At 47.9% G+C, this 18,371-nt stretch overlaps 2 protein-coding genes across 2 annotated transcripts; both read left to right on the top strand.

The window, feature by feature from the left end:
• The first annotated feature begins 6,555 nt into the window (after nt 1-6,555).
• LOC109738749 (patatin-like protein 2) lies at nt 6,556-8,567 on the top strand. Its single transcript, XM_020297849.4, has 4 exons — nt 6,556-7,089; nt 7,180-7,357; nt 7,446-7,607; nt 7,816-8,567. Exons 1-4 carry the CDS (start codon nt 6,674-6,676, stop codon nt 8,359-8,361), a joined length of 1,302 nt encoding a protein of 433 aa, XP_020153438.1. The 5' UTR covers nt 6,556-6,673; the 3' UTR covers nt 8,362-8,567.
• Nucleotides 8,568-14,908: 6,341 nt separating this feature from the next.
• LOC109738748 (patatin-like protein 1) lies at nt 14,909-16,949 on the top strand. The gene is made up of 3 exons (XM_073511450.1): nt 14,909-15,306; nt 16,439-16,622; nt 16,767-16,949. Exons 1-3 carry the CDS (start codon nt 14,909-14,911, stop codon nt 16,947-16,949), a joined length of 765 nt encoding a protein of 254 aa, XP_073367551.1.
• The last annotated feature ends 1,422 nt before the right edge of the window (nt 16,950-18,371 follow it).

Raw genomic sequence — 18,371 nt, forward strand, 5'->3', positions numbered from 1 at the left:
GAAACTATGAAGAAAAACCTCACTCCTAAATGCTTGAGAAGGATTGATCCCTTTGGTATATTTCATTGGGACTGGGTGCCTTCTATAGGCAAATCTGGAGGTATCCTGTTCGGTGTGAGGAGAGATACTTTAGAAGTAATTTCCTGTTCTAAGGGCAAATATGTACTCCAAATGGTACTTTTTGACAAAAAGAAAAAGTTTCAATGGGGATTGTTAGTGGCCTATGGGTCGGCACACGATGAATTCAAAAATGAATTTCTGATTGAACTAGCTGCCTCATGTAGTGGCATGAGTGTGCCCTACATAGTGGGGGGGGGACTTCAATATTTTGAGGCACCCTGGTGAGAAGAATAAGAAAATGGGAAACAACAAAGCTACTGACCTTTTCAATTCCATCATCAATACTCTAGCCCTGCGAGAAATACACATTAGTGGGGGGAAGTATACCTGGACCAACAATCAGGCTCACCCCACCCTGGAAAAGCTAGATCGCATCCTGATGTCTGAAAGTTGGGAAGATGCTTTCCCAATGGTTTCTGTGAGGAAATTAGTTCGAGAAATCTCTGACCATAACCCCTTGTTGCTCTCCTCTGGGGAAGAAGGGCGCGAAGCGCCAAAACCTCAAGAATTTCGTTTTGATCTTTCTTGGCTCAAAGATGACAGCTTCATACCTACTGTTGGGAGAATCCGGGCTAGGAAAGTTGCATCGACCAACCCAATAGACGTCTTAAATATCAAGTTGAAAAGATTTAAAACTTACTTCAAAGGGTGGGGCTCAGACAAATATGGGCACGATAAGAGAAGAAAAGAGGAGCTCCACATAGAACTGTCTATGCTGGAGGAACTAGAAGAGGAGGATATTTTGCCCCCTGACCTTTACGGTAGGAAAGTTGATATTAGTGCTGAGCTCTACGAGATTCTGGTGAACGAGGAATTTTTTTGGCTTCAGCAATCCCACGAGCGATGGCTCCTCAAAGGGGATTTAAACACTGACTACTATCATAAAATTGCCAATGGGCGAAAACGCAATCACTTAGAGCGGGTGAGACAGTGATTGAGGGCACAGATAACCTAATCTCCCATGCTACTTAGTTTTACAAAGAGCTATTTGGCCCAGCTCCTGGTAACCAACTTCACCTTGATCCGGATACCTGGTCGGCTGAGGAGAAATTAAATGAGAAGGATAACGCTGATCTTTGCCGTGCCTTCACAGAACAGGAGGTTAGGGAAGCCCTGTTTGATATGGCTCCCAATAGGGCTCCTAGACCTGATAACATCCCGGCCGAATTTTACCAGGTGTGTTGGGAGATTGTCAAAAATGACATTATGGCCTTGTTTGATCATTTCTACCAAGGAAAACTGGATGTGCAGCGGCTTAACTATGGGATTATTACCCTTCTTCCAAAAACCTCTGGGGCTGAGAAAATCCAGCAGTACAGACCCATTTGTTTGTTGAGATGCCCATATAAACTAATTACGGAAGTCCATGATCGTAGAGTGGCTATCTATGCGGATAAACTCATCAGCCCGACTCAAAATGCTTTTGTTAAAGGCAGAAACATTATGGATGGGGTTCTGTCCCTTCATGAAATTCTTAATTACACGCATGTTAAGAAAAAAGTGGGGATTGTCCTTAAACTGGATTTTGAAAAAGCCTATGACAAGGTTAACTGGGACTTTCTCTTAGAATGTCACAAGATGCGAGGTTTCAATGATACTTGGTGCGGGTGGGTTAAACAAATACTCTATAATGGGACTGTTAGTATTAAACTTAACAGCAATGTTGGCCCATACTTTCAAAGTAAAAAAGGGGTTCGACAGGGAGACCCCCACTCTCCTTTTTTATTCAACCTGGCTGTTGAGTGCCTCACCAAAATGATTAAGAATGCTCAGAAAAATAAGCTGATAGTAGGCCTAGCTTCCGATCTTATTCCTGATGGAGTGGCGGTCCTTCAATACGCAGATGATACCATCATCTGCATAGAGGATAACATTGACAAAGCAATCAACCTGAAGTTGTTGTTGTACATGTTTGAGATGATGTCTGGCCTGAAAGTTAACTTTCAGAAGAGCGAAATTCTTACAGTAGGTGGAGATGAAACTGTTGTCAATAAATATGCTGAGATATTTGACTGTGAGGTTGGCGGTTTCCCACTTAAATACCTAGGCATGCCTGTCAGCTATGCTAACCTGAAAACCTCTGACTTGGAGTTTATTGTCAGCAAATACTTGAAAAAGTTTGATGCCTGGATTGGCAATGCTGCCTCGATGGGGGGGGGGGGGAGACATACCCTGCTTGATTCGGTTGTCACACAGCTCTCCCTTTACCACATGTCGATGTGGTTAATGAATAAAACCTTCATTGAAAGGCTAGACAAACACGGACGCCGTTCTTTTGGCAAGGGTGTAACAAAAAGAAAAGATACTATCTTGTCAAGTGGAGTAGGATTTGTAGATCCAGGGACAAAGGGGGTTTAGGCATAAAAGATCTCCGGAAACAAAATATTAGATTCATGGTTAAATGGTGGTGGAAGCTAGAGACCCAGAATGGGTTGTGGCAAGAAATTGTCCATGCCAGATATCTCCGACACAAATCTGTTGCTGACGTTACTCCCAGGTTCTCTGATTCGCCTTGCTGGAAAAACCTGCTTAAAGTGAAAGACATCTATATGATGGGCAGGAAAATTGAGATCAGGGCTGGAAACCTAACTAGAATGTGGAAAGATCCAATGAATGGGCTGATCCCATTGCAGGATCAATACCCACGTTTGTTTGAGATCTGCAACCGTCCGGATAGCACCCTGGACAAGAGAAATGAGCTTGAGACCACCTCTATTTTCAGGCGAGACTTACCCCTGAAATGTCTGAACAGTGGGAAGCCCTGCGCACTGCTATCAAAAACATCCCTCTGACTGAGAAAAGTGATCAAGTTTTCTGGAGCCTAAACCAAAACGGCAAGTTCACAACCAAATCAGTCTACAAGATGCTGGAGAGACCTCTTAGTGGATGCCATTACAAGTGGATTTGGAGAGCCAAAATCCCTCTGAAAATCAAAATCTTTCTCTGGCAATTATCTCAAGACGCGGTGCTTACGAGGCAAGTCATGAAAAAGAGAAAATGGCCAGGAAACCCGTGCTGCTCCTTCTGTAAAGGGCTGGAGACAGCCCAACATCTCTTTTTTACTTGCCCTGTGGCTAGGGTAGTTTGGCGATCCATCGGGGTGGTGCTGGGCACTGACAAGTGCCCCACAAACTACTGGCGATATTTCGTGTGGTGTCACAAATTTCTTCCTGGGAAGAAGTCTTTCTACATGGTGGGCCTGGCGGCCACCTGTTGGGCTATATGGTTGGCGCGCAATCGGGCCACTTTTGAAAAAAAAAAACAAATCAAGACTCCTTTTGAGATTGTGTTTTCTTTTATGCTCCTTTCTGTTATACTGGACAGGTCTACAGCAAGGGGATGCCGCCAGGGAGCTGCGTACGGGAGCGGAGATGATCAGGGCTAGCACAATGCAGCTGATGAAGATGTGCGACGCCGCCAAGCAAACGATCCAGGGCGCCTGATGCTTTCAAGGTGCTGCAGTTGAAGAAAGAGATGGATGGCTCGAGCCGTTTACCTGTTGGCGTTTCTACCTGGAGATGTTTCCTACCAGGCTGGCAAAAACTTCATGATCGATCTAGCTTGATCTTTTGAGCTTGTAATAGGATAGACTTTAAATTCATGCTACTCAGGTTTTCGCCCTGCAGCATTCGTTTTGATGGCGAGCGAGTGCGGTGGGTTTCCTGGTAGTGCGGGAACTCGCTCTACCTCTTTCCCTCCTCCTGTTTTCTCTGTTCGGAACTGGTTGTATTTCCGTTCTATGCAATGGAAAGGGGTAAAGCCCGGTTCTTAAAAAAAAACTAAAAGCATTACTAGTTCTTTGTATCTCTATTCCTGATTCAACATTCTAATTCAATCTCGTGTTGATGCAGCACAAGTCCGAGGGGTATTCCATCAGACATTCTGTATTCCATGACTCCCAAATCTTGTGTTACAAAGTCATGAGATTACTTTCTGTGATATGGATGTTGGCAATGCATTGTCTAGAAGGCCCTGCCTATGTAGTACTGCCACTTACTAGAAGTACACGGGAGTGGTGAGAGAAAGTAATTATTTGAAGATCTTTTTTGATTTATGCCATTTTCTGCAGTTGATGCTTCTTTGTAAAGTATGTCAGTGTATTTATTTATTTTTTGCGGGGATGTTAGTGTATTTATGAAACAACTGAATTTTGTACACCAGTTGTGTGTTAAATTATATAGCCAATCAATTCACAATGCAATTTCCACATCATGAACTAGATAATTGATGCACTGTTGCTGCCTAGTCTGTTGATATTAGTGCCATGTTTTTTGTTTGTTAAAAATGTATCTTCGAAATGAAATGGAGCACCAATCTGCAATGATGCATCCGGAGTGTTCTTGGAGCATTTCCTTGCACACACATAGTATGAGTGCAGATTCAAAGTAGACATGGCTCGACTGATATAGCTACTTGAAATGAACTTGTCTTCTGGTGGTAGCAGCTCATGCGAACCGTGTTGGAAAAAAATACAGAAAAGATGAGACGTGTAAGGTGAAAGAGCTTGCAGAGAAATATATTTTGCTCCTCTTTGTTGTTTCCTACAAAAACGAGGACCAGTCTGCAAAAGTACCAGCAGCCCACCTTGAGGCAGAATCATGTCCCCCTGTTCTTCATCCAACGGCCCATAAGTCCCTGGTGCATCAGAAGCACCAGTTCTGCCGTTGCACAAGATACTTCCTCGGTAAACATCTCTCTGCTTCTCCTGAATTTCTTTCGTCTAATTGCTCTCTTCCGGTCTTCTAGCCAGTTTTCCCCAAACAATCTATAGATAAAAAAAATATGCCATTGCATGAATTAAAAAATCTTCTGGAGTTTTAAGAAATATTCTGATTTTACAAAGTGTTCTCTGATTTCAAATAATGTTCATTAATTTAGAAAAAGTTCATGTATTTAGTCAATATTATCAAATTTCGAAAACAAACATGTCTATATAAGAAAATATAATAATTTTTAGAATGCAGTGTTGAAATTTTAAAAATATTTCTGAATTTTAAATAAAAAGAAACCAAAAATCAAAGAAAATGGAAATAAAAAACCAGAAAATAAATAGGAAACTAAAAGGATCACTCCCAAAACCTGTCGCATTCTACATATTTTCGCCGTGCGTTTTCTCGACAAGTTGAGGCAGTGAGTGTCAGATAGGGACTGCCCAGATTTTGTATGTAGCCGGTCATCGTTCCTTCAAGGTGTACAAGAGTAGTGTGTGTTGTATAGTACATGGGCCGGGCCCATTTGCCCAGGGTATGACCCGCTGTGGAAAAAGTCGGTGGTCCAAATTCAAAACCATCAACTGCAACTCAGGAGAAGTATCAGACAGAACCTGTCTCTGATTTGTGTGTCAACTTGAACTTGTCTACAAAGTTGGTGCTTGAAACGGCTAGAACACGACCAACAGCAGTACTGCTGTCACTTCTTATTTCTTAATTTTGTTTTCGATGACCAACCGTGATGTTTCACCTAGAAGGAACCAGCCAGTCATTTTATAGCATCATCAGCCAACATGCCAGCAGCGAGTTTTGCTTTGGTACACCCTTAAAGAAAATTCAGAATTTCCATGTAGACTAAAAATGGAGATTAGAAGTTATCCCTTCAGTCAAACAATTTAGTTTGTTCCGATCTCTTGTTTGATCCATTGAGGGAAGAGGAATTTGAATGAGTTATTCGTGAGTGTACGAGAATACCCCTTTTAAGTAACTTAGTATTCGTGCAAACTTTTAGAGGGATGTACCGAAGCAAAACTCCAGCAAAATAATGTCAAAACACCACTAATACTCCAACTCCATCTTTTTTACCACTAATAGTTGGTGCGATGAAAAACGGCGGTCTAAATTCAAAACCATAGTTGCAAATCAAGAGAAGGTACTAGACAGAACCTGTATGCGTGTCAGCTTGAACTAGTCTATGTACGAATTTTGTGTTCGAAGAGAAAAGGATCGAAGCCAGTAGCTAGTTTCACCTAGAAGGGAACAACTGATATTTGGTCTTGGTCTACGTTGTCCCACAAAGCGGTGTCTCTAGGAGGAAGCACGACTAAGCTGCAGGAGCCTTCCGTACATTTTCGTGGAGGAGAAACTTGTCACCGTAGGAACGTTTACCCATCCAACATTCCCGAGAGTAAACGGACCAGGTAAACAACAAAGAATGCGTACCTTGGCTGTGCGTGCCCCGCGGGCGGAGCACCACTCACTCTGGACGCCAGCCGGTCCATGGAATTATCCTCCAATGCTAGCGTGTGCACGCTGCACATCTTCAGCCCACGCCCATGACCGGCGCTCGTCCCCGCGTCTTTGGCTCCTTCAATTCAACCTGTTGACTCGTCGCACGTACGGTGCGGCCATGACCGCCTGCATATGCACGATGCTTCCGGCGCTCCGGCGGGGAGCACGACTTTTCCCAATTCCATGGATATAAATATGATGCACGGGCGTGCACCAACAACGCCGTCGATCGTCACACAAGTGCCAAAGACAAGCGAACCAGCCGACTGAACAACTTTCGTAAAGAGAGTTAAGGTCTTAGTTTGAGGTTGCCAAGGTCAATCGTAACCACCATGCCGCCGGCCATGCAAGTAGCGGAAGGGGCCGGGCTGAGAAGCAACGGGCCCCGGATCCTGATGAACGCGGCGCAGCGTGCCCTCAGCCGTGGCGCGTCGTCGTCGTTGGGGAGCCCCAGGTCGCCTCCGCCCTCCTACGGGAGCATCGTTACAGTGCTCAGCATCGACGGCGGTGGCGTGCGCGGGATCATCCCCGGCACCATCCTCGCCTTCCTCGAGGAGAAGCTCCAGGAGCTCGACGGGCCCGAGGCGAGGATCTCGGACTACTTCGACGTGATCGCCGGGACGAGCACGGGCGGGCTGGTGACCGCTATGCTCAGCGCGCCCGACGACGCGGGCCGTCCGCTCTTCGCCGCCAAGGACATCAACAAGTTCTACCTCGACCACTGCCCGAGTATCTTCCCTCAAGCCAGGTACACAATAACACAAATCGCACGTGCAAATCTCCTGCATCCATGATCGACCATCCATCTTGATGTATGTGTGTATGTTCTGTGGTGCAGCAAAGGGCCCTTCAGCTTGATGAGGAGCATGATGGGACCCAAGTACAACGGCGAGTACCTCCACTCCGTCGTCAAGGAGCTGCTCGGCGACACGCGGGTCGGCGACACGCTCAACAACGTCGTCATCCCAACCTTCGACATCAAACTCCTGCAGCCCACAATCTTCTCCACTTACAACGTACGTGATGTGTGAAGAACATGTTAATAAGCAGTTGCTTGCACGGTTGCACCACGCTTGCTGATTTATATATGAAACTCGTATGTAGGCCATGAAGGATAAATCGAAGAACGCTCTTCTATCGGACGTCTGCATCAGCACGTCCGCTGCGCCGACCTACCTCCCCGGCCACCACTTCCGGACAGAGCAAGAGGATGGCAAGGTCCGGGAATTCAACCTCATCGACGGTGGCGTTGCTGCAAACAATCCGGTGAGTTCGTCGTGCTAACACGACACGCCACCTCAATTATAGTGAGACTTGTTAACCTAATTAATTAGCTTATCATCTAATAGTATAACAATTAACTAACTGTCATCCGGTTATGATGTTGATGTATGGAAACAGTTGACTATCATCCGGTAATGATGTTGATGTATCGAACATTCTCTGTTTGACAACTGACGTGGATACATTACAGACCCTGCTGGCAATGACGGACGTCAGCAAGCAGATCCTGATGGGAAACCCGGACTTCTTCCCCATCAAGCCCGCGGACTATGGCAAGTTCATGATCCTTTCGCTTGGCACCGGTACTGCCAAGATTGAAGAGAAGTTCGACGCTGCCGAATGCAGCAAGTGGGGCCTTCTTGGGTGGCTCTACAACAGGGGCGCCACGCCCATCATCGATAGCTTCAGCCAGGCAAGTGCTGACCTTGTGGACATCCACGCCTCTGTGCTCTTTCAGGCGCTTCACTGCGAGAAGCGCTACCTCCGGATCCAAGACGACGAGCTCAAGGGCGAGACGGCCTCCGTCGACGTGTCAACGCCGGAGAACCTCAACCGGCTCGTCGACATTGGCAAGGCACTGCTCAAGAGGCAGGTGTGCAAGGTGAATGCTGAGACGGGCAAGAATGAGCCCGACCAAAACAGGGGCACGAACGAGGAGGAGTTGGTCAATTTCGCACGCATGTTGTCTGAGGAGCGCAAAGCCAGGCTTGGGAAGGAGGGCGATGTTGAATTATAGAGACTTGGGTCACTCCTTACTATTCGAATTTGATGAGACTGACGAGCACTACCTATATTATTTGTATAGATAGATATATTTGTGTACATATTAATTTGTTGATAGTCATTTATATCTGTTTATTCATGTAGATATTCATGGTTTGTCCAATATTCCCTCTATAAACTACTGCGTATATGGCATGGATGTCCCAATTTGTGAATTTCTTTCATTGTCCATACATGTTGGGTAACTGTCACTTGGTTTTTTCTCAACCTTGATTAATGCACGATAATGGCGGACGTTCCCACATTATCATCATCACATGTACTCCTCGTCAACAAGCACTTTGTCATCTTTTATTTTTGTGAACTTGTTGAACTTCTTATTAAGTACAGTCTTCTCGGACTTGTCTTCGTGTCTCTCAAATGGACAATCCACAACAAAGTGTTGCGAGCTATCATAGTTGGAGCACTTTCTTCTCCCAAAGGACTCCTCCTTGAGATTCCTTCTCTTGTTCGCCATGGTGCCTGAGTAGTTCTTGACCAAGAGGGCCAAGTCTTCTTCAAAATTATTTATCGGGCACACGGTATCAACATATTCTTGAACACTTTCTTCTTCTACTACTTCCTCTCTAGTTGCCCGAACAACCACTTTCTTGGCCTTGAGAGCAAGATTTGAGTTTCTTCATCCTTTCAAACAACGGAAATCATGCCGACACCGGTGATGATGACGAAGTCCTCAAACACCATGAGGTTGATGTCCAATCGGGCGATGACGACGACCATCTTCACAAAGGAGTCGGAGGAAGAAGGACAAGAAACCTCTAGGCATCTTTCCCACCTTTTTTAGTACTTCCCAACAAGTTTTACACGTGTGTTGCCCACTCGGCAGAGGCAAGGTGGTGATAACATGGGTGAAAATTGGATGAATGAATTGGACCAGTGTTATTCCATTAATGATCATCACATATATACATGTGAGGCTCGCCTGATCATGGGGTGTGGGAGAACCATAGTGATAGTTGCCTGCATGACAAGTTTATAGAAAAGAGGATTATTGTCTAATTACCTGGATTAGCTAAACCAGTCTCCACCAAAACATCCTGCTGGTTCCATTGTAAGGCAAGGGATATGCCCTCCAAGTAGGTGCTACACCTACGAAATCAATCTTACACAAGATTTGTTACGAACTGAGGTGGGAATCGGGGTCGGTTGGGTTCAAATCATGAAGGGTTACCTTGGGCAGATTGGATTGGAATCAAGGGAAATGGTTAATCCGTAGGCTCTTGTGTAGAGTCAAGTATGAAATAAACCCTGACTCTGCAGAGGCCGACGCAAATAAACCCTCATCTTCAAATCTCTGAAGTTGATACCCCGACCTCTCTGATCCTGGTCTTTTCAAACCCTAAACATGTTTGGCGCACTAGGAAAAGAGACGATCCCAGCCAGGTTCATCAGCTACTCTCAGTTTGACGCACTAGAAAAAGAGACGATCCCAGCCAGGTTCATCAGCTACTCTCACTGAGAGTATGGGTCCATAAGTCAGATTCATCTCTCTCCTCTTAGGGCATGTACAATGGTTGATAAGATAGTCTTATCTCAAGTCTTGCATGTAATTTAGAGATGATAAAAAATGTCTACAATGGGTCATGTCTTAGCCATATCTTCAATAACTAGTCATTATTGAAAACATGGTGAGACATATTGTGCTAACAGATCATCTCTTTTCTTCTCTTAAATAAGAGAAGACAAACCTTTTCTTATGAGTTCTCTCTCCTCCACCTCATCATTTATCCTATGTGGCACTTCTAAGATAGCACCATTGTACATGCCCTTATGTTCTTCCTCTATCCTCTTCTCTCCCGACGCACTTTTCCTCTCCAGCCCCCAACTCCCCATTCCCTCTCCACTATTGATCCCTCTTTCCTGTACTACGAGGTAGGCCGAGCCACGCACTGGTTGGCGTTGAGCCCACAATTGTAGCTTCGAGCCCACAAGTGTATCATTTTTGTTCCATGGCTTATTTCTGGCTAAAGTGTACTATGAGGGAGATGTGTTTTGTGTGTATTTACACTAGCTAATCTTCATGGCTGGTTACTAACCTTGAGCAGGTCCGGCTTTGGAATGATTGATTAGAGCATCTACAACTGGATCTCTCAAACCCGCCTCATACGCCTGTGCGGGCCAACCGGTCATGATTTTTTGACCCAAACAAGCCTCTCAAATGGTCCTCAAACGCCAGGGCTGACTAGCACCTCTCATATCCAGCCCAAATATGGGGGAGGGGGATATGGAGGCGCCCGGGCGCGCCCTGGCATGCCCGCCACGTCGGCCTGACGGCGTGGCCCCACACGGAAACGACTGGAAACCCGCGTGGCGCCGCTCCGGCTCGCCGCCCAAGACGAAATCTGACTATTTAAGCCAGCCGGCGTCCCGCAACCCTAACCCATCCCCCTCCCCCTCTCCGCGTCGCCAATCCGAACCCTTCCACCTCCTCCCTCTCCCGCTCCGGCACTCTGCCCATACTCCGGCACTCCACCATGGTCCCGAGCAAGATCACCTACTATGCCATGCTGACACCGGAGCGCTGCTACGAGATCTAGCAGCAGATCCGGGCGAGGGAAGCCGCGTGCGCCGCCCACATCGCTGTCGGGCTACCTCCGAACTCGTCGGAGGCGGAGGTGGAGGAGGAGGAGGAGATAGCTCTGATGGAGGTGGAGGAGGCGGATGAGCTAGAGCAGCAGCTACCGCCCTTCAACATGGAGCAGGCAGAGGCGGAGTTCGCCGCCGCCCACTCAACTGAGGATTTGCAGGCCAAGCATGAATTGTGACTGTGGCAGCAGCGAAGAAGGAGGGAGAGGAGGAAGAGAGGCCGTGGAAATGCTGCGACATCGGTCTGTGCTACAGGGCACTCCCGCGGGCGTGCCGCTGCCTTGACGAGGTCGAGCAGTGTGCTCCGACCTGCAAGAGCTGCGAGCCAGCACCGTCCGATCCATCCCGTCATGTCTGCAACGACCGGTACACCGGCGACATGGGGCCCACGTGCACGGAGGCTCTTGCCGGCGGCGGTTACTAGCGCGCGGCGCTGATCACCTGGTCAACGCCGTCCAGCCTGAAATAATCGGGCCTAGTCCTGGCGTGTGTGCTGATGCCGTGCAGTGTGTGAGCGATAAAATAAATGTAGTACGTGATGTTCTAATGAAATTGTGGTTCTTCCGGTTTCATTCAGTTTCGCCGCGCCGAAGCTATTTCTCAAGTTGTGTTTGGCACTACCGTATATTATACTCCCTCCATTGACATTGTTCTAATGAAAGGGAGTACTTATTATTCTATTATATCTCTTTTTTGCAAATACTTTTTTTTCGAAAAGGGGATCCCGGCCTCTGCATCAGAACGATGCATACGGCCATACTTATTAATAAGCAAATAGGTTCAACAAAAGTCGTCATGTCTCAAACAAAAGAACGAAAAATGCTCACAAAGAGTAGGAAAAGTAAAGATAAAGCCACAACCGTCAGTCATAAGATCTCTTTTTTGCGAATACTAATCTACTATATCTAACAAGATTATTATCTTAAAAGTAGACTGGATGCCGTTGCTTGGCGCTGCGCCACGGCATTGACGGCTGGCTTGACAAGGATAATGCATATCTCAGCTATGAAGATGGGTCGACGGTTCATTGGCGATGGGGGCTTTTGGAGCGTGTGCAAACAATGTGTGCTTAGGGTTTAGTAGACCGGATGTTAGCTCCCGGTACACCATGCGGACCGCTCGGGGATGCCCTTGGACCTAGCTGGTGGGGTCTTGTAATGAGTTCCCACATCGTCGAGTTTGTAGGTGCGGTGTGATGACTTCAGATTGTTTGATCTATATTTTTATCAAACATTTATTGAATAATTTAATAAATATAGTTGTGTGCATCGTTTGGATGCAGAGGCCACATGTTTCAACCTTATTTTCTTAAAAAAGGACCACGACACTAGACATAAACTGATTAAATAAAATTTAAATTAACAAAAACTGGAGCAGTTGTCTGCACTACTAATAATAAAATAAGAGTTTTGTTGCATATATGTTTTTTTTCGTGGAGTGCTAACATATATAAGCTGATTAAATAAGACAAGGAAACGACTAAAATAGGCTTTAACACGCTTGCAAGAACAACATGATGTAATACATACTAACACACTTTATTCTCAACTCAAATCTGTCTGTCCAGGGGTAGAGCCAGGATTTAAATATGAGGGGGAGGGCGAGCTTTAGAAAAAAGGAGTGGGGGGAGAATATGATTGCACAAAAATAAAATGCCTCATATATTAAGTCTTACGTAATACTTGTGTTTTCCTTTAGTTTTTTATATGGTTGTGTACATCGAAATAATACCTAGGCAAGAGATTTCAACCCCTCTTAGAAATGTGGGCTTCCCTTCCGCGTGGCATTCTTGTGTTCTTGATCCACCTATAATGTTTGGTAAGCTTTTGTGTAGAGACATTTTAGAGAGGTCCTATATGACACTCTCTGCAACATAATGTCGTGGAAACGCACAAAGCTAGCAATTGGGTCAGCAGCCGAGTTCAAGGGCTCCGCTCCTCCCGAATTCCTTCACCTAATATTTTCTGCCGTTTTTTCCAAAAAAAAGCAGCTGCTGTATTTTTTTAATAAATAAAAGTACGTATTTCTCTGATTTCAATATATATTCACCAACTTTTATTAGACAATGGATTTCAAAATATATTCCCAAATTTTTAAAAATGCTCATACATTTCCACAATATTCTCTAATTTAAAAATATGGTGTACTTTTAAAATGTAATGAAATTTATTCTTGATTTCTTTAAAAATAAAATACCTTAAAAGGATAGCAGAAACCCGCTAGGAATGAAACGTTAAAGAAAACCTGGAAACAAGATCGCTCCTGAAATCTCTCCGGGGACCAGGTCCTGTAATTTTATGGGTTATATTTTCGCCCCAAGTGTGTTCTGTTGACGATTTGGGGCAGTGAGCGTCAAATAGGGATTGCCCAGATTTTGTATGTACAGTATGCCAGCATTAGCGTATGTTGTGTAGTACATGGGCTGGGCGCTCTGTAGCAGGGGTGCCAAAGTCTAGGCGTCCTGCCCGGGTTAATAGGGCCTACGTGGAAAAGTCAGCATTCCAAATTCAAAATTGTCAGTTTTGTTGTTGTTGAGGAATTCAGAACCGTCAGTCGCAAATCAGGAGAAGGCATCAGACAGAACCTGTCTCTGTTTTGTGTGTCAGCTCGAACTAGTCTACGAAATTTCTGCTGGAAACAGCTAGAGCACGACCGAAACCAGTACTGCTATCACTTCTTGTTTCTGTTTTGTTTTTGATGATATGGCCAGCAGTGAAGTTTCACCTTGAAGGAACCACACTAGTATTTGGTCTACCTCTAATCTCTCGTGCTTGGCGAGCGAGCACGACTGGACTTCTTCCTCGTCAAGCCCCGGTGCTCTCTTGTGCTCGGTTGTAATTCTATAGCATCATCAGGCAAACCCCGGTAGGGCATCACAAAAAAAGGAAGTCAAAACACAGCTATAGTTATTGCAATGAAAATCGGCAGTCCAAATTCAAAGCCATCCGTTGCAAATCAAATGAAGGTACCACAAAGAACCCGCTGTGTGGGTGAACTAGTCTACGTGAGGAGCTTGTGTTGGGAAGGAACAACTGATATTTTTTCTTGGTCTAACGACGTTGTCTAACAAAGCGAAGCTACTACTATTTTGACGCTCTACGAGGAAGCACGACTGCACGATCCTTGCGTACATTTTCGTGGAGGAGAAACTATTGTCGTGGGGGGGAAAATCAGCATTCCAAATTCAAAACCATCGGTTGCAAATCAAGAGAAGGCATCAGCCAGCCAGAACCTGTGTGTGACCAGTCAGCTTGAACTAGTCTAGGAGTTTCTGCTGGGAAGAGAAAATGACGAAAACTGGCCTGTAGTGAAGTTTCACCTTGAAGGGATCTCACTAGCTCGGCGACGGACCATGCAGGAGCCTTCCATACATTTCCGTGGGGTAGAAACTATTGTCATGTCATGGTAGGCAGGAACGTTTACCCATCCAGTACATTCTATCTAATTATCTATAAAAGAGTAAACAACAAAACATGTGTCCGGTTCACTCTAGCCACACGAAATCTAGTGGCACCGCCCGATTGGATGAAGAGCTCATGCCAGCCTGGTCGATGGAAACTGAAAGGAATTTAGAATCATTTTTTCTCCAGTATTATCGCCCGCGGACGTGCACGGTGGATATCTTCTGCGCGCGGCCATGACCGACCGGCAACGGTCCACGCACGGCCCCGTCCCCGCGTCTTTGGCCCCTTCAAAATTCCACTCGTGGACTCGCTCTGGCGAGCACGACTACTTTTCTTCCTAGTGACCGACCGATACATCTCGCTGGTATATAAATATGGTTTGCGAGCGTGGACCATGAACCACCATCCTACATCAATCGATCCTCACAAAATTGAACCAGCCGAGCAATTTTGTAAACCCAAAAAGTTTCTCAGGTCTTAGCTTGAGGTTGCACGAGGTCCATCGTAACCATGCCATCCATGCAACAGGCGGAGGCGGGGGCGGAGCAAAGGAGCAACGGGCCTCGGATCAAGATGAAGCCCGCGGCTAGGCGGGTGCTCGCCGGTGGTGTGCGTTCGATGTCGCTGGGGAGCCCCAGGTCTCCGCCGCCCTCCTACGCGAGCATCGTCACCGTGCTCAGCATCGACGGGGGCGGCGTGCGCGGGATCATCCCCGGCACCATCCTCGCCTTGTTCGACCGTCGTCGCCAGCGGCAGTGCTACGAGACGAGTTCCTGCAACAACAACGTTGTTGCAAATGGTGGCAGCGAACGGCCTATGATTGCAAGGGGTTCTTTTTCTCTGCGAGATGCTTCTTGTTGCAAAGGGAGCGAGCGCAACACTAGTTTGTTGCAAGGAGGCAAAATGAAGTTTTTTTTTCTGCAACTAAGGTCTTGTTTCTGAAACATAGGAGTTGTTTCTAAAACATAGGACTCGTTAATGGCGTACAGATGCGAATCCTCCCGAAGATACCGTTCCACCAAGGGATCGGTACTCTGACGTTCACGGCCCTGAGGAGCGCCTCGGCCTTCCGGTGCTGCTGCTCCTCGGTCTTGGAGACTATCTTGATGTTAGGAGGCTCTATCGCACTCGCGCGCCAAGCATCCTGTGGACCTTCGCCCCTGGTACTCGAGTGCCTTGGCATCGTAAGCACGCGCCGGTTCCTCGGCGAAGTCTAACGTGACAAGCCACTGTTTCTTGCCAGTGACAGGGTTTTGGATTTGGGTGCCCCACTTCCCCAGGGCCTCTGCCGAACACCATGGTACCTGCCGTTGTCCGCTATTTTGGGGGGAAAGACCTAAAACATGCAGATAAGTAAATTTGGCAAAAGAACCGTAGAAATCTTCAACAACACAATCTGAATTTAAAAATAAACAAAAGATATTGGCATGAATTCTGCATAAAAATGGACACATTTAGAGCTAAAAATTTGGTGAATCGGAAATAAATCAACGTTTCGCCCAAAACTTTAGCGCTAAATTTCTTTTGTACCGGGATCTTGATTTTATGGATCAGACCGATCCATTTGATTGTGACTGCCCAAAACATTGGTCTAGTTAGATGTTATTGCCCTGTTTAATCTGGGTTTTGTCTAAACCTGACGAACAATTAATCCTCGTGCTTTTGAACCGTTTGTAAGCTAGTGTTAGATATTGCGGCGGACCCTGCCGGCGCCGGAGGACGGTCACCTCCCATCAGTGGTGGAGCTAGCACAAGATCATTGGGGAGGGGGAGGGGGCAGAAGCGGCAGAAGTCCCAATTTTTATCAATCTATGCCATTACAAAAAAAAATCTTCACAAAAGATCGCAGGCCGAGGGGGTGTTGGGGGCGGGGGGGGGGGGGGGGGGGGGGGGGGGGCAACAGCCCCCAGCCTCCGCCGGTGCCTCACTTGCCACAGAATTGATGATTGGTTGTATTTTTTGGTAAAAATAGTCGTTTTGGAGTACCCTATCCACAAATATGATGGTTTTGAGTAATTTACTGTTCTGTGGTGCATGCAGCAAAGGGCCATTTGGGTTGATGAGGAGCATGCTGGGACCCAAATACGACGGCGAGTATGGAGTACCTCCACACGATCGTCAAGAAGCTCCTCGGCGACACACGGTCCGCGACACGCTCAACAACGTCGTCATCCCCGCGTTCGACATCAAGCTCCTGCAGCCCACCATCTTCTCCACTTACAACGTATGTGATGTGTGAAGAATAGATTAATAAGCTATTCCTAGTAGCGTGCTTGTCACCCATTATTGGTACATGCATGCACGCGTGTTGCTTGCACGGTTGCACCACGCCCATTGAATGACTGAACTATATGGAACTTGAATGTAGGCCATGAAGGATAAGTCCAAGAACGCTCTTCGGTCGGACGTCTGCATCAGCATGTCCGCTGCGCCGACCTACCTCCCCGGCCACCACTTTCAGAAAGAGGGAGAGGATGGCAAGCTCCGGGACTTCAACCTCATCGACAGTGGCGTCGCCGCAAACAACCCGGTGAGTCCTTTGTTCTTATAAATTCTAACACGACAAGCAACCTCGATGAAACTTGTGATAATCTAAACTAGGCTTATAAGCTAACAGTTGACTTATCTCGATGTGACGTTTATGTATCATTCGTTCTCTATTTGACAAATTGGCATGGATACAGACCCTGCTGGCTATGACGGATGTAAGCAAGCAGATACTGATGGGGAACAAGGACTTCTTCCCCATCAAGCCGGCGGACTACGGCAAGTTCATGATCCTTTCATTGTGCACCAGCACTGCCAAGATCGAAGAGAAGTTCGATGCCGCCGAATGCAGCAAGTGGGGCCTCCTCGGGTGGCTCTCCAACAGGGGTGCCACACCCATCATCGACAGCTTCAGCCAGGCAAGCGCGGACCTCGTCGACATCCACGCGTCTGTGCTTTTCCAGGCGTTGCACTGCGAGAAGCGGTACCTCCGGATCCAGGACAACGAGCTCAAGGGAGAAGCGGCCTCCGTCGACGTGTCCACGCCAGAGAATCTCATCCGGCTCATCCATGTTGGCCAGGCACTGCTTAAGAGGCAGGTGTGCAAGGTGAACATCAAGACAGGCAAGAACGTGGGCGACAGCAGGGGCGACAGCGTGGGCGACAGCGTGGGCGACGCGACTGCGGTGTGGCAGCCAGCCGTGGCGGGGAAGACGGGCTGGACCGGGGTCCGGCGCACCGCGAGCGTGCTTCAGGTGAACGGCGGGGAGGGCCGCGCCGGCTCACCGGCAGTGGGGGCCGCAGGTCGCCACAACCGCTTCTGGGCGTTGGCGGCGGAGGACTTGGAAGAGGAAGACGAAGGCGGGGAGCTGGATCCGGAGCGAGGCCTGTGCGCGGCGCCGGCAGGGCCGTCGCTCGGCGACTTCGTGGCCTTGGCTGCGAAGCACGGCAGGGTGGCCTCGTGCTCGGGGCGCGGGAGTCGCTTCGCGCCGGGCGGCCGTGGCTCCAGATCCATTGCTTCTCGCATCTGGCAGCCGCCGCGGGAGCTCGACTCGGGCTCAGGTGCTGGCGGTTCGTCGGGGGCGGCGGCGAGCATTCGAGCAAGGCGGCGGCGAGCCTGACGGAGTCGCAGATGGAGCTGTCCAGGGAGGACTGGCCGCGCCTGCCGGCGTCCCCCGTGGCGACGGCGGTGGCGGCGGCGGGGGCGACGTGTGGTCCCGAGCCGATGCGCTCGGCACCAGGCCCTAGGGTTGGGCCGGGTGGGCCGTTGGTGGGGGCCCCTTCGGGGTCGGCGTCGTGCGTGGAGCTGGCAGCGGCTTCTGGGCCTGGGCCGAGTGGACTAGGCCTGGAGTCGGCCGCGGCACCGCAGCCTCATGCTTCACAACGGCCCAACGCGTCGCGGCCCGACTCTGGCCCGATAACTGGATATATATGGGTGAGGCGGGGCTGCCTGGATCCCCGTTTAGGGTTTCCAGCCACCACTCGC

Source organism: Aegilops tauschii, chromosome 3, assembly GCF_002575655.3.
Source record: "Aegilops tauschii subsp. strangulata cultivar AL8/78 chromosome 3, Aet v6.0, whole genome shotgun sequence".
In the NCBI taxonomy this organism is placed as follows: domain Eukaryota; kingdom Viridiplantae; phylum Streptophyta; class Magnoliopsida; order Poales; family Poaceae; genus Aegilops; species Aegilops tauschii.

What these genes read in the sequence shown, in the direction of transcription:
- LOC109738749 (XM_020297849.4), top strand. Translation starts at nt 6,674, where the DNA reads ATGCCGCCGGCCATGCAAGTAGCGGAAGGGGCCGGGCTGAGAAGCAAC. An exon ending in CAATCTTCTCCACTTACAAC is followed by an intron (nt 7,358 to 7,445) that starts GTACGTGATGTG and finishes ACTCGTATGTAG; the next exon opens with GCCATGAAGGATAAATCGAA. An exon ending in GCGTTGCTGCAAACAATCCG is followed by an intron (nt 7,608 to 7,815) that starts GTGAGTTCGTCG and finishes GATACATTACAG; the next exon opens with ACCCTGCTGGCAATGACGGA.
- LOC109738748 (XM_073511450.1), top strand. Translation starts at nt 14,909, where the DNA reads ATGCCATCCATGCAACAGGCGGAGGCGGGGGCGGAGCAAAGGAGCAAC. An exon ending in TTGCAAGGAGGCAAAATGAA is followed by an intron (nt 15,307 to 16,438) that starts GTTTTTTTTTCT and finishes TGGTGCATGCAG; the next exon opens with CAAAGGGCCATTTGGGTTGA. An exon ending in CCATCTTCTCCACTTACAAC is followed by an intron (nt 16,623 to 16,766) that starts GTATGTGATGTG and finishes ACTTGAATGTAG; the next exon opens with GCCATGAAGGATAAGTCCAA.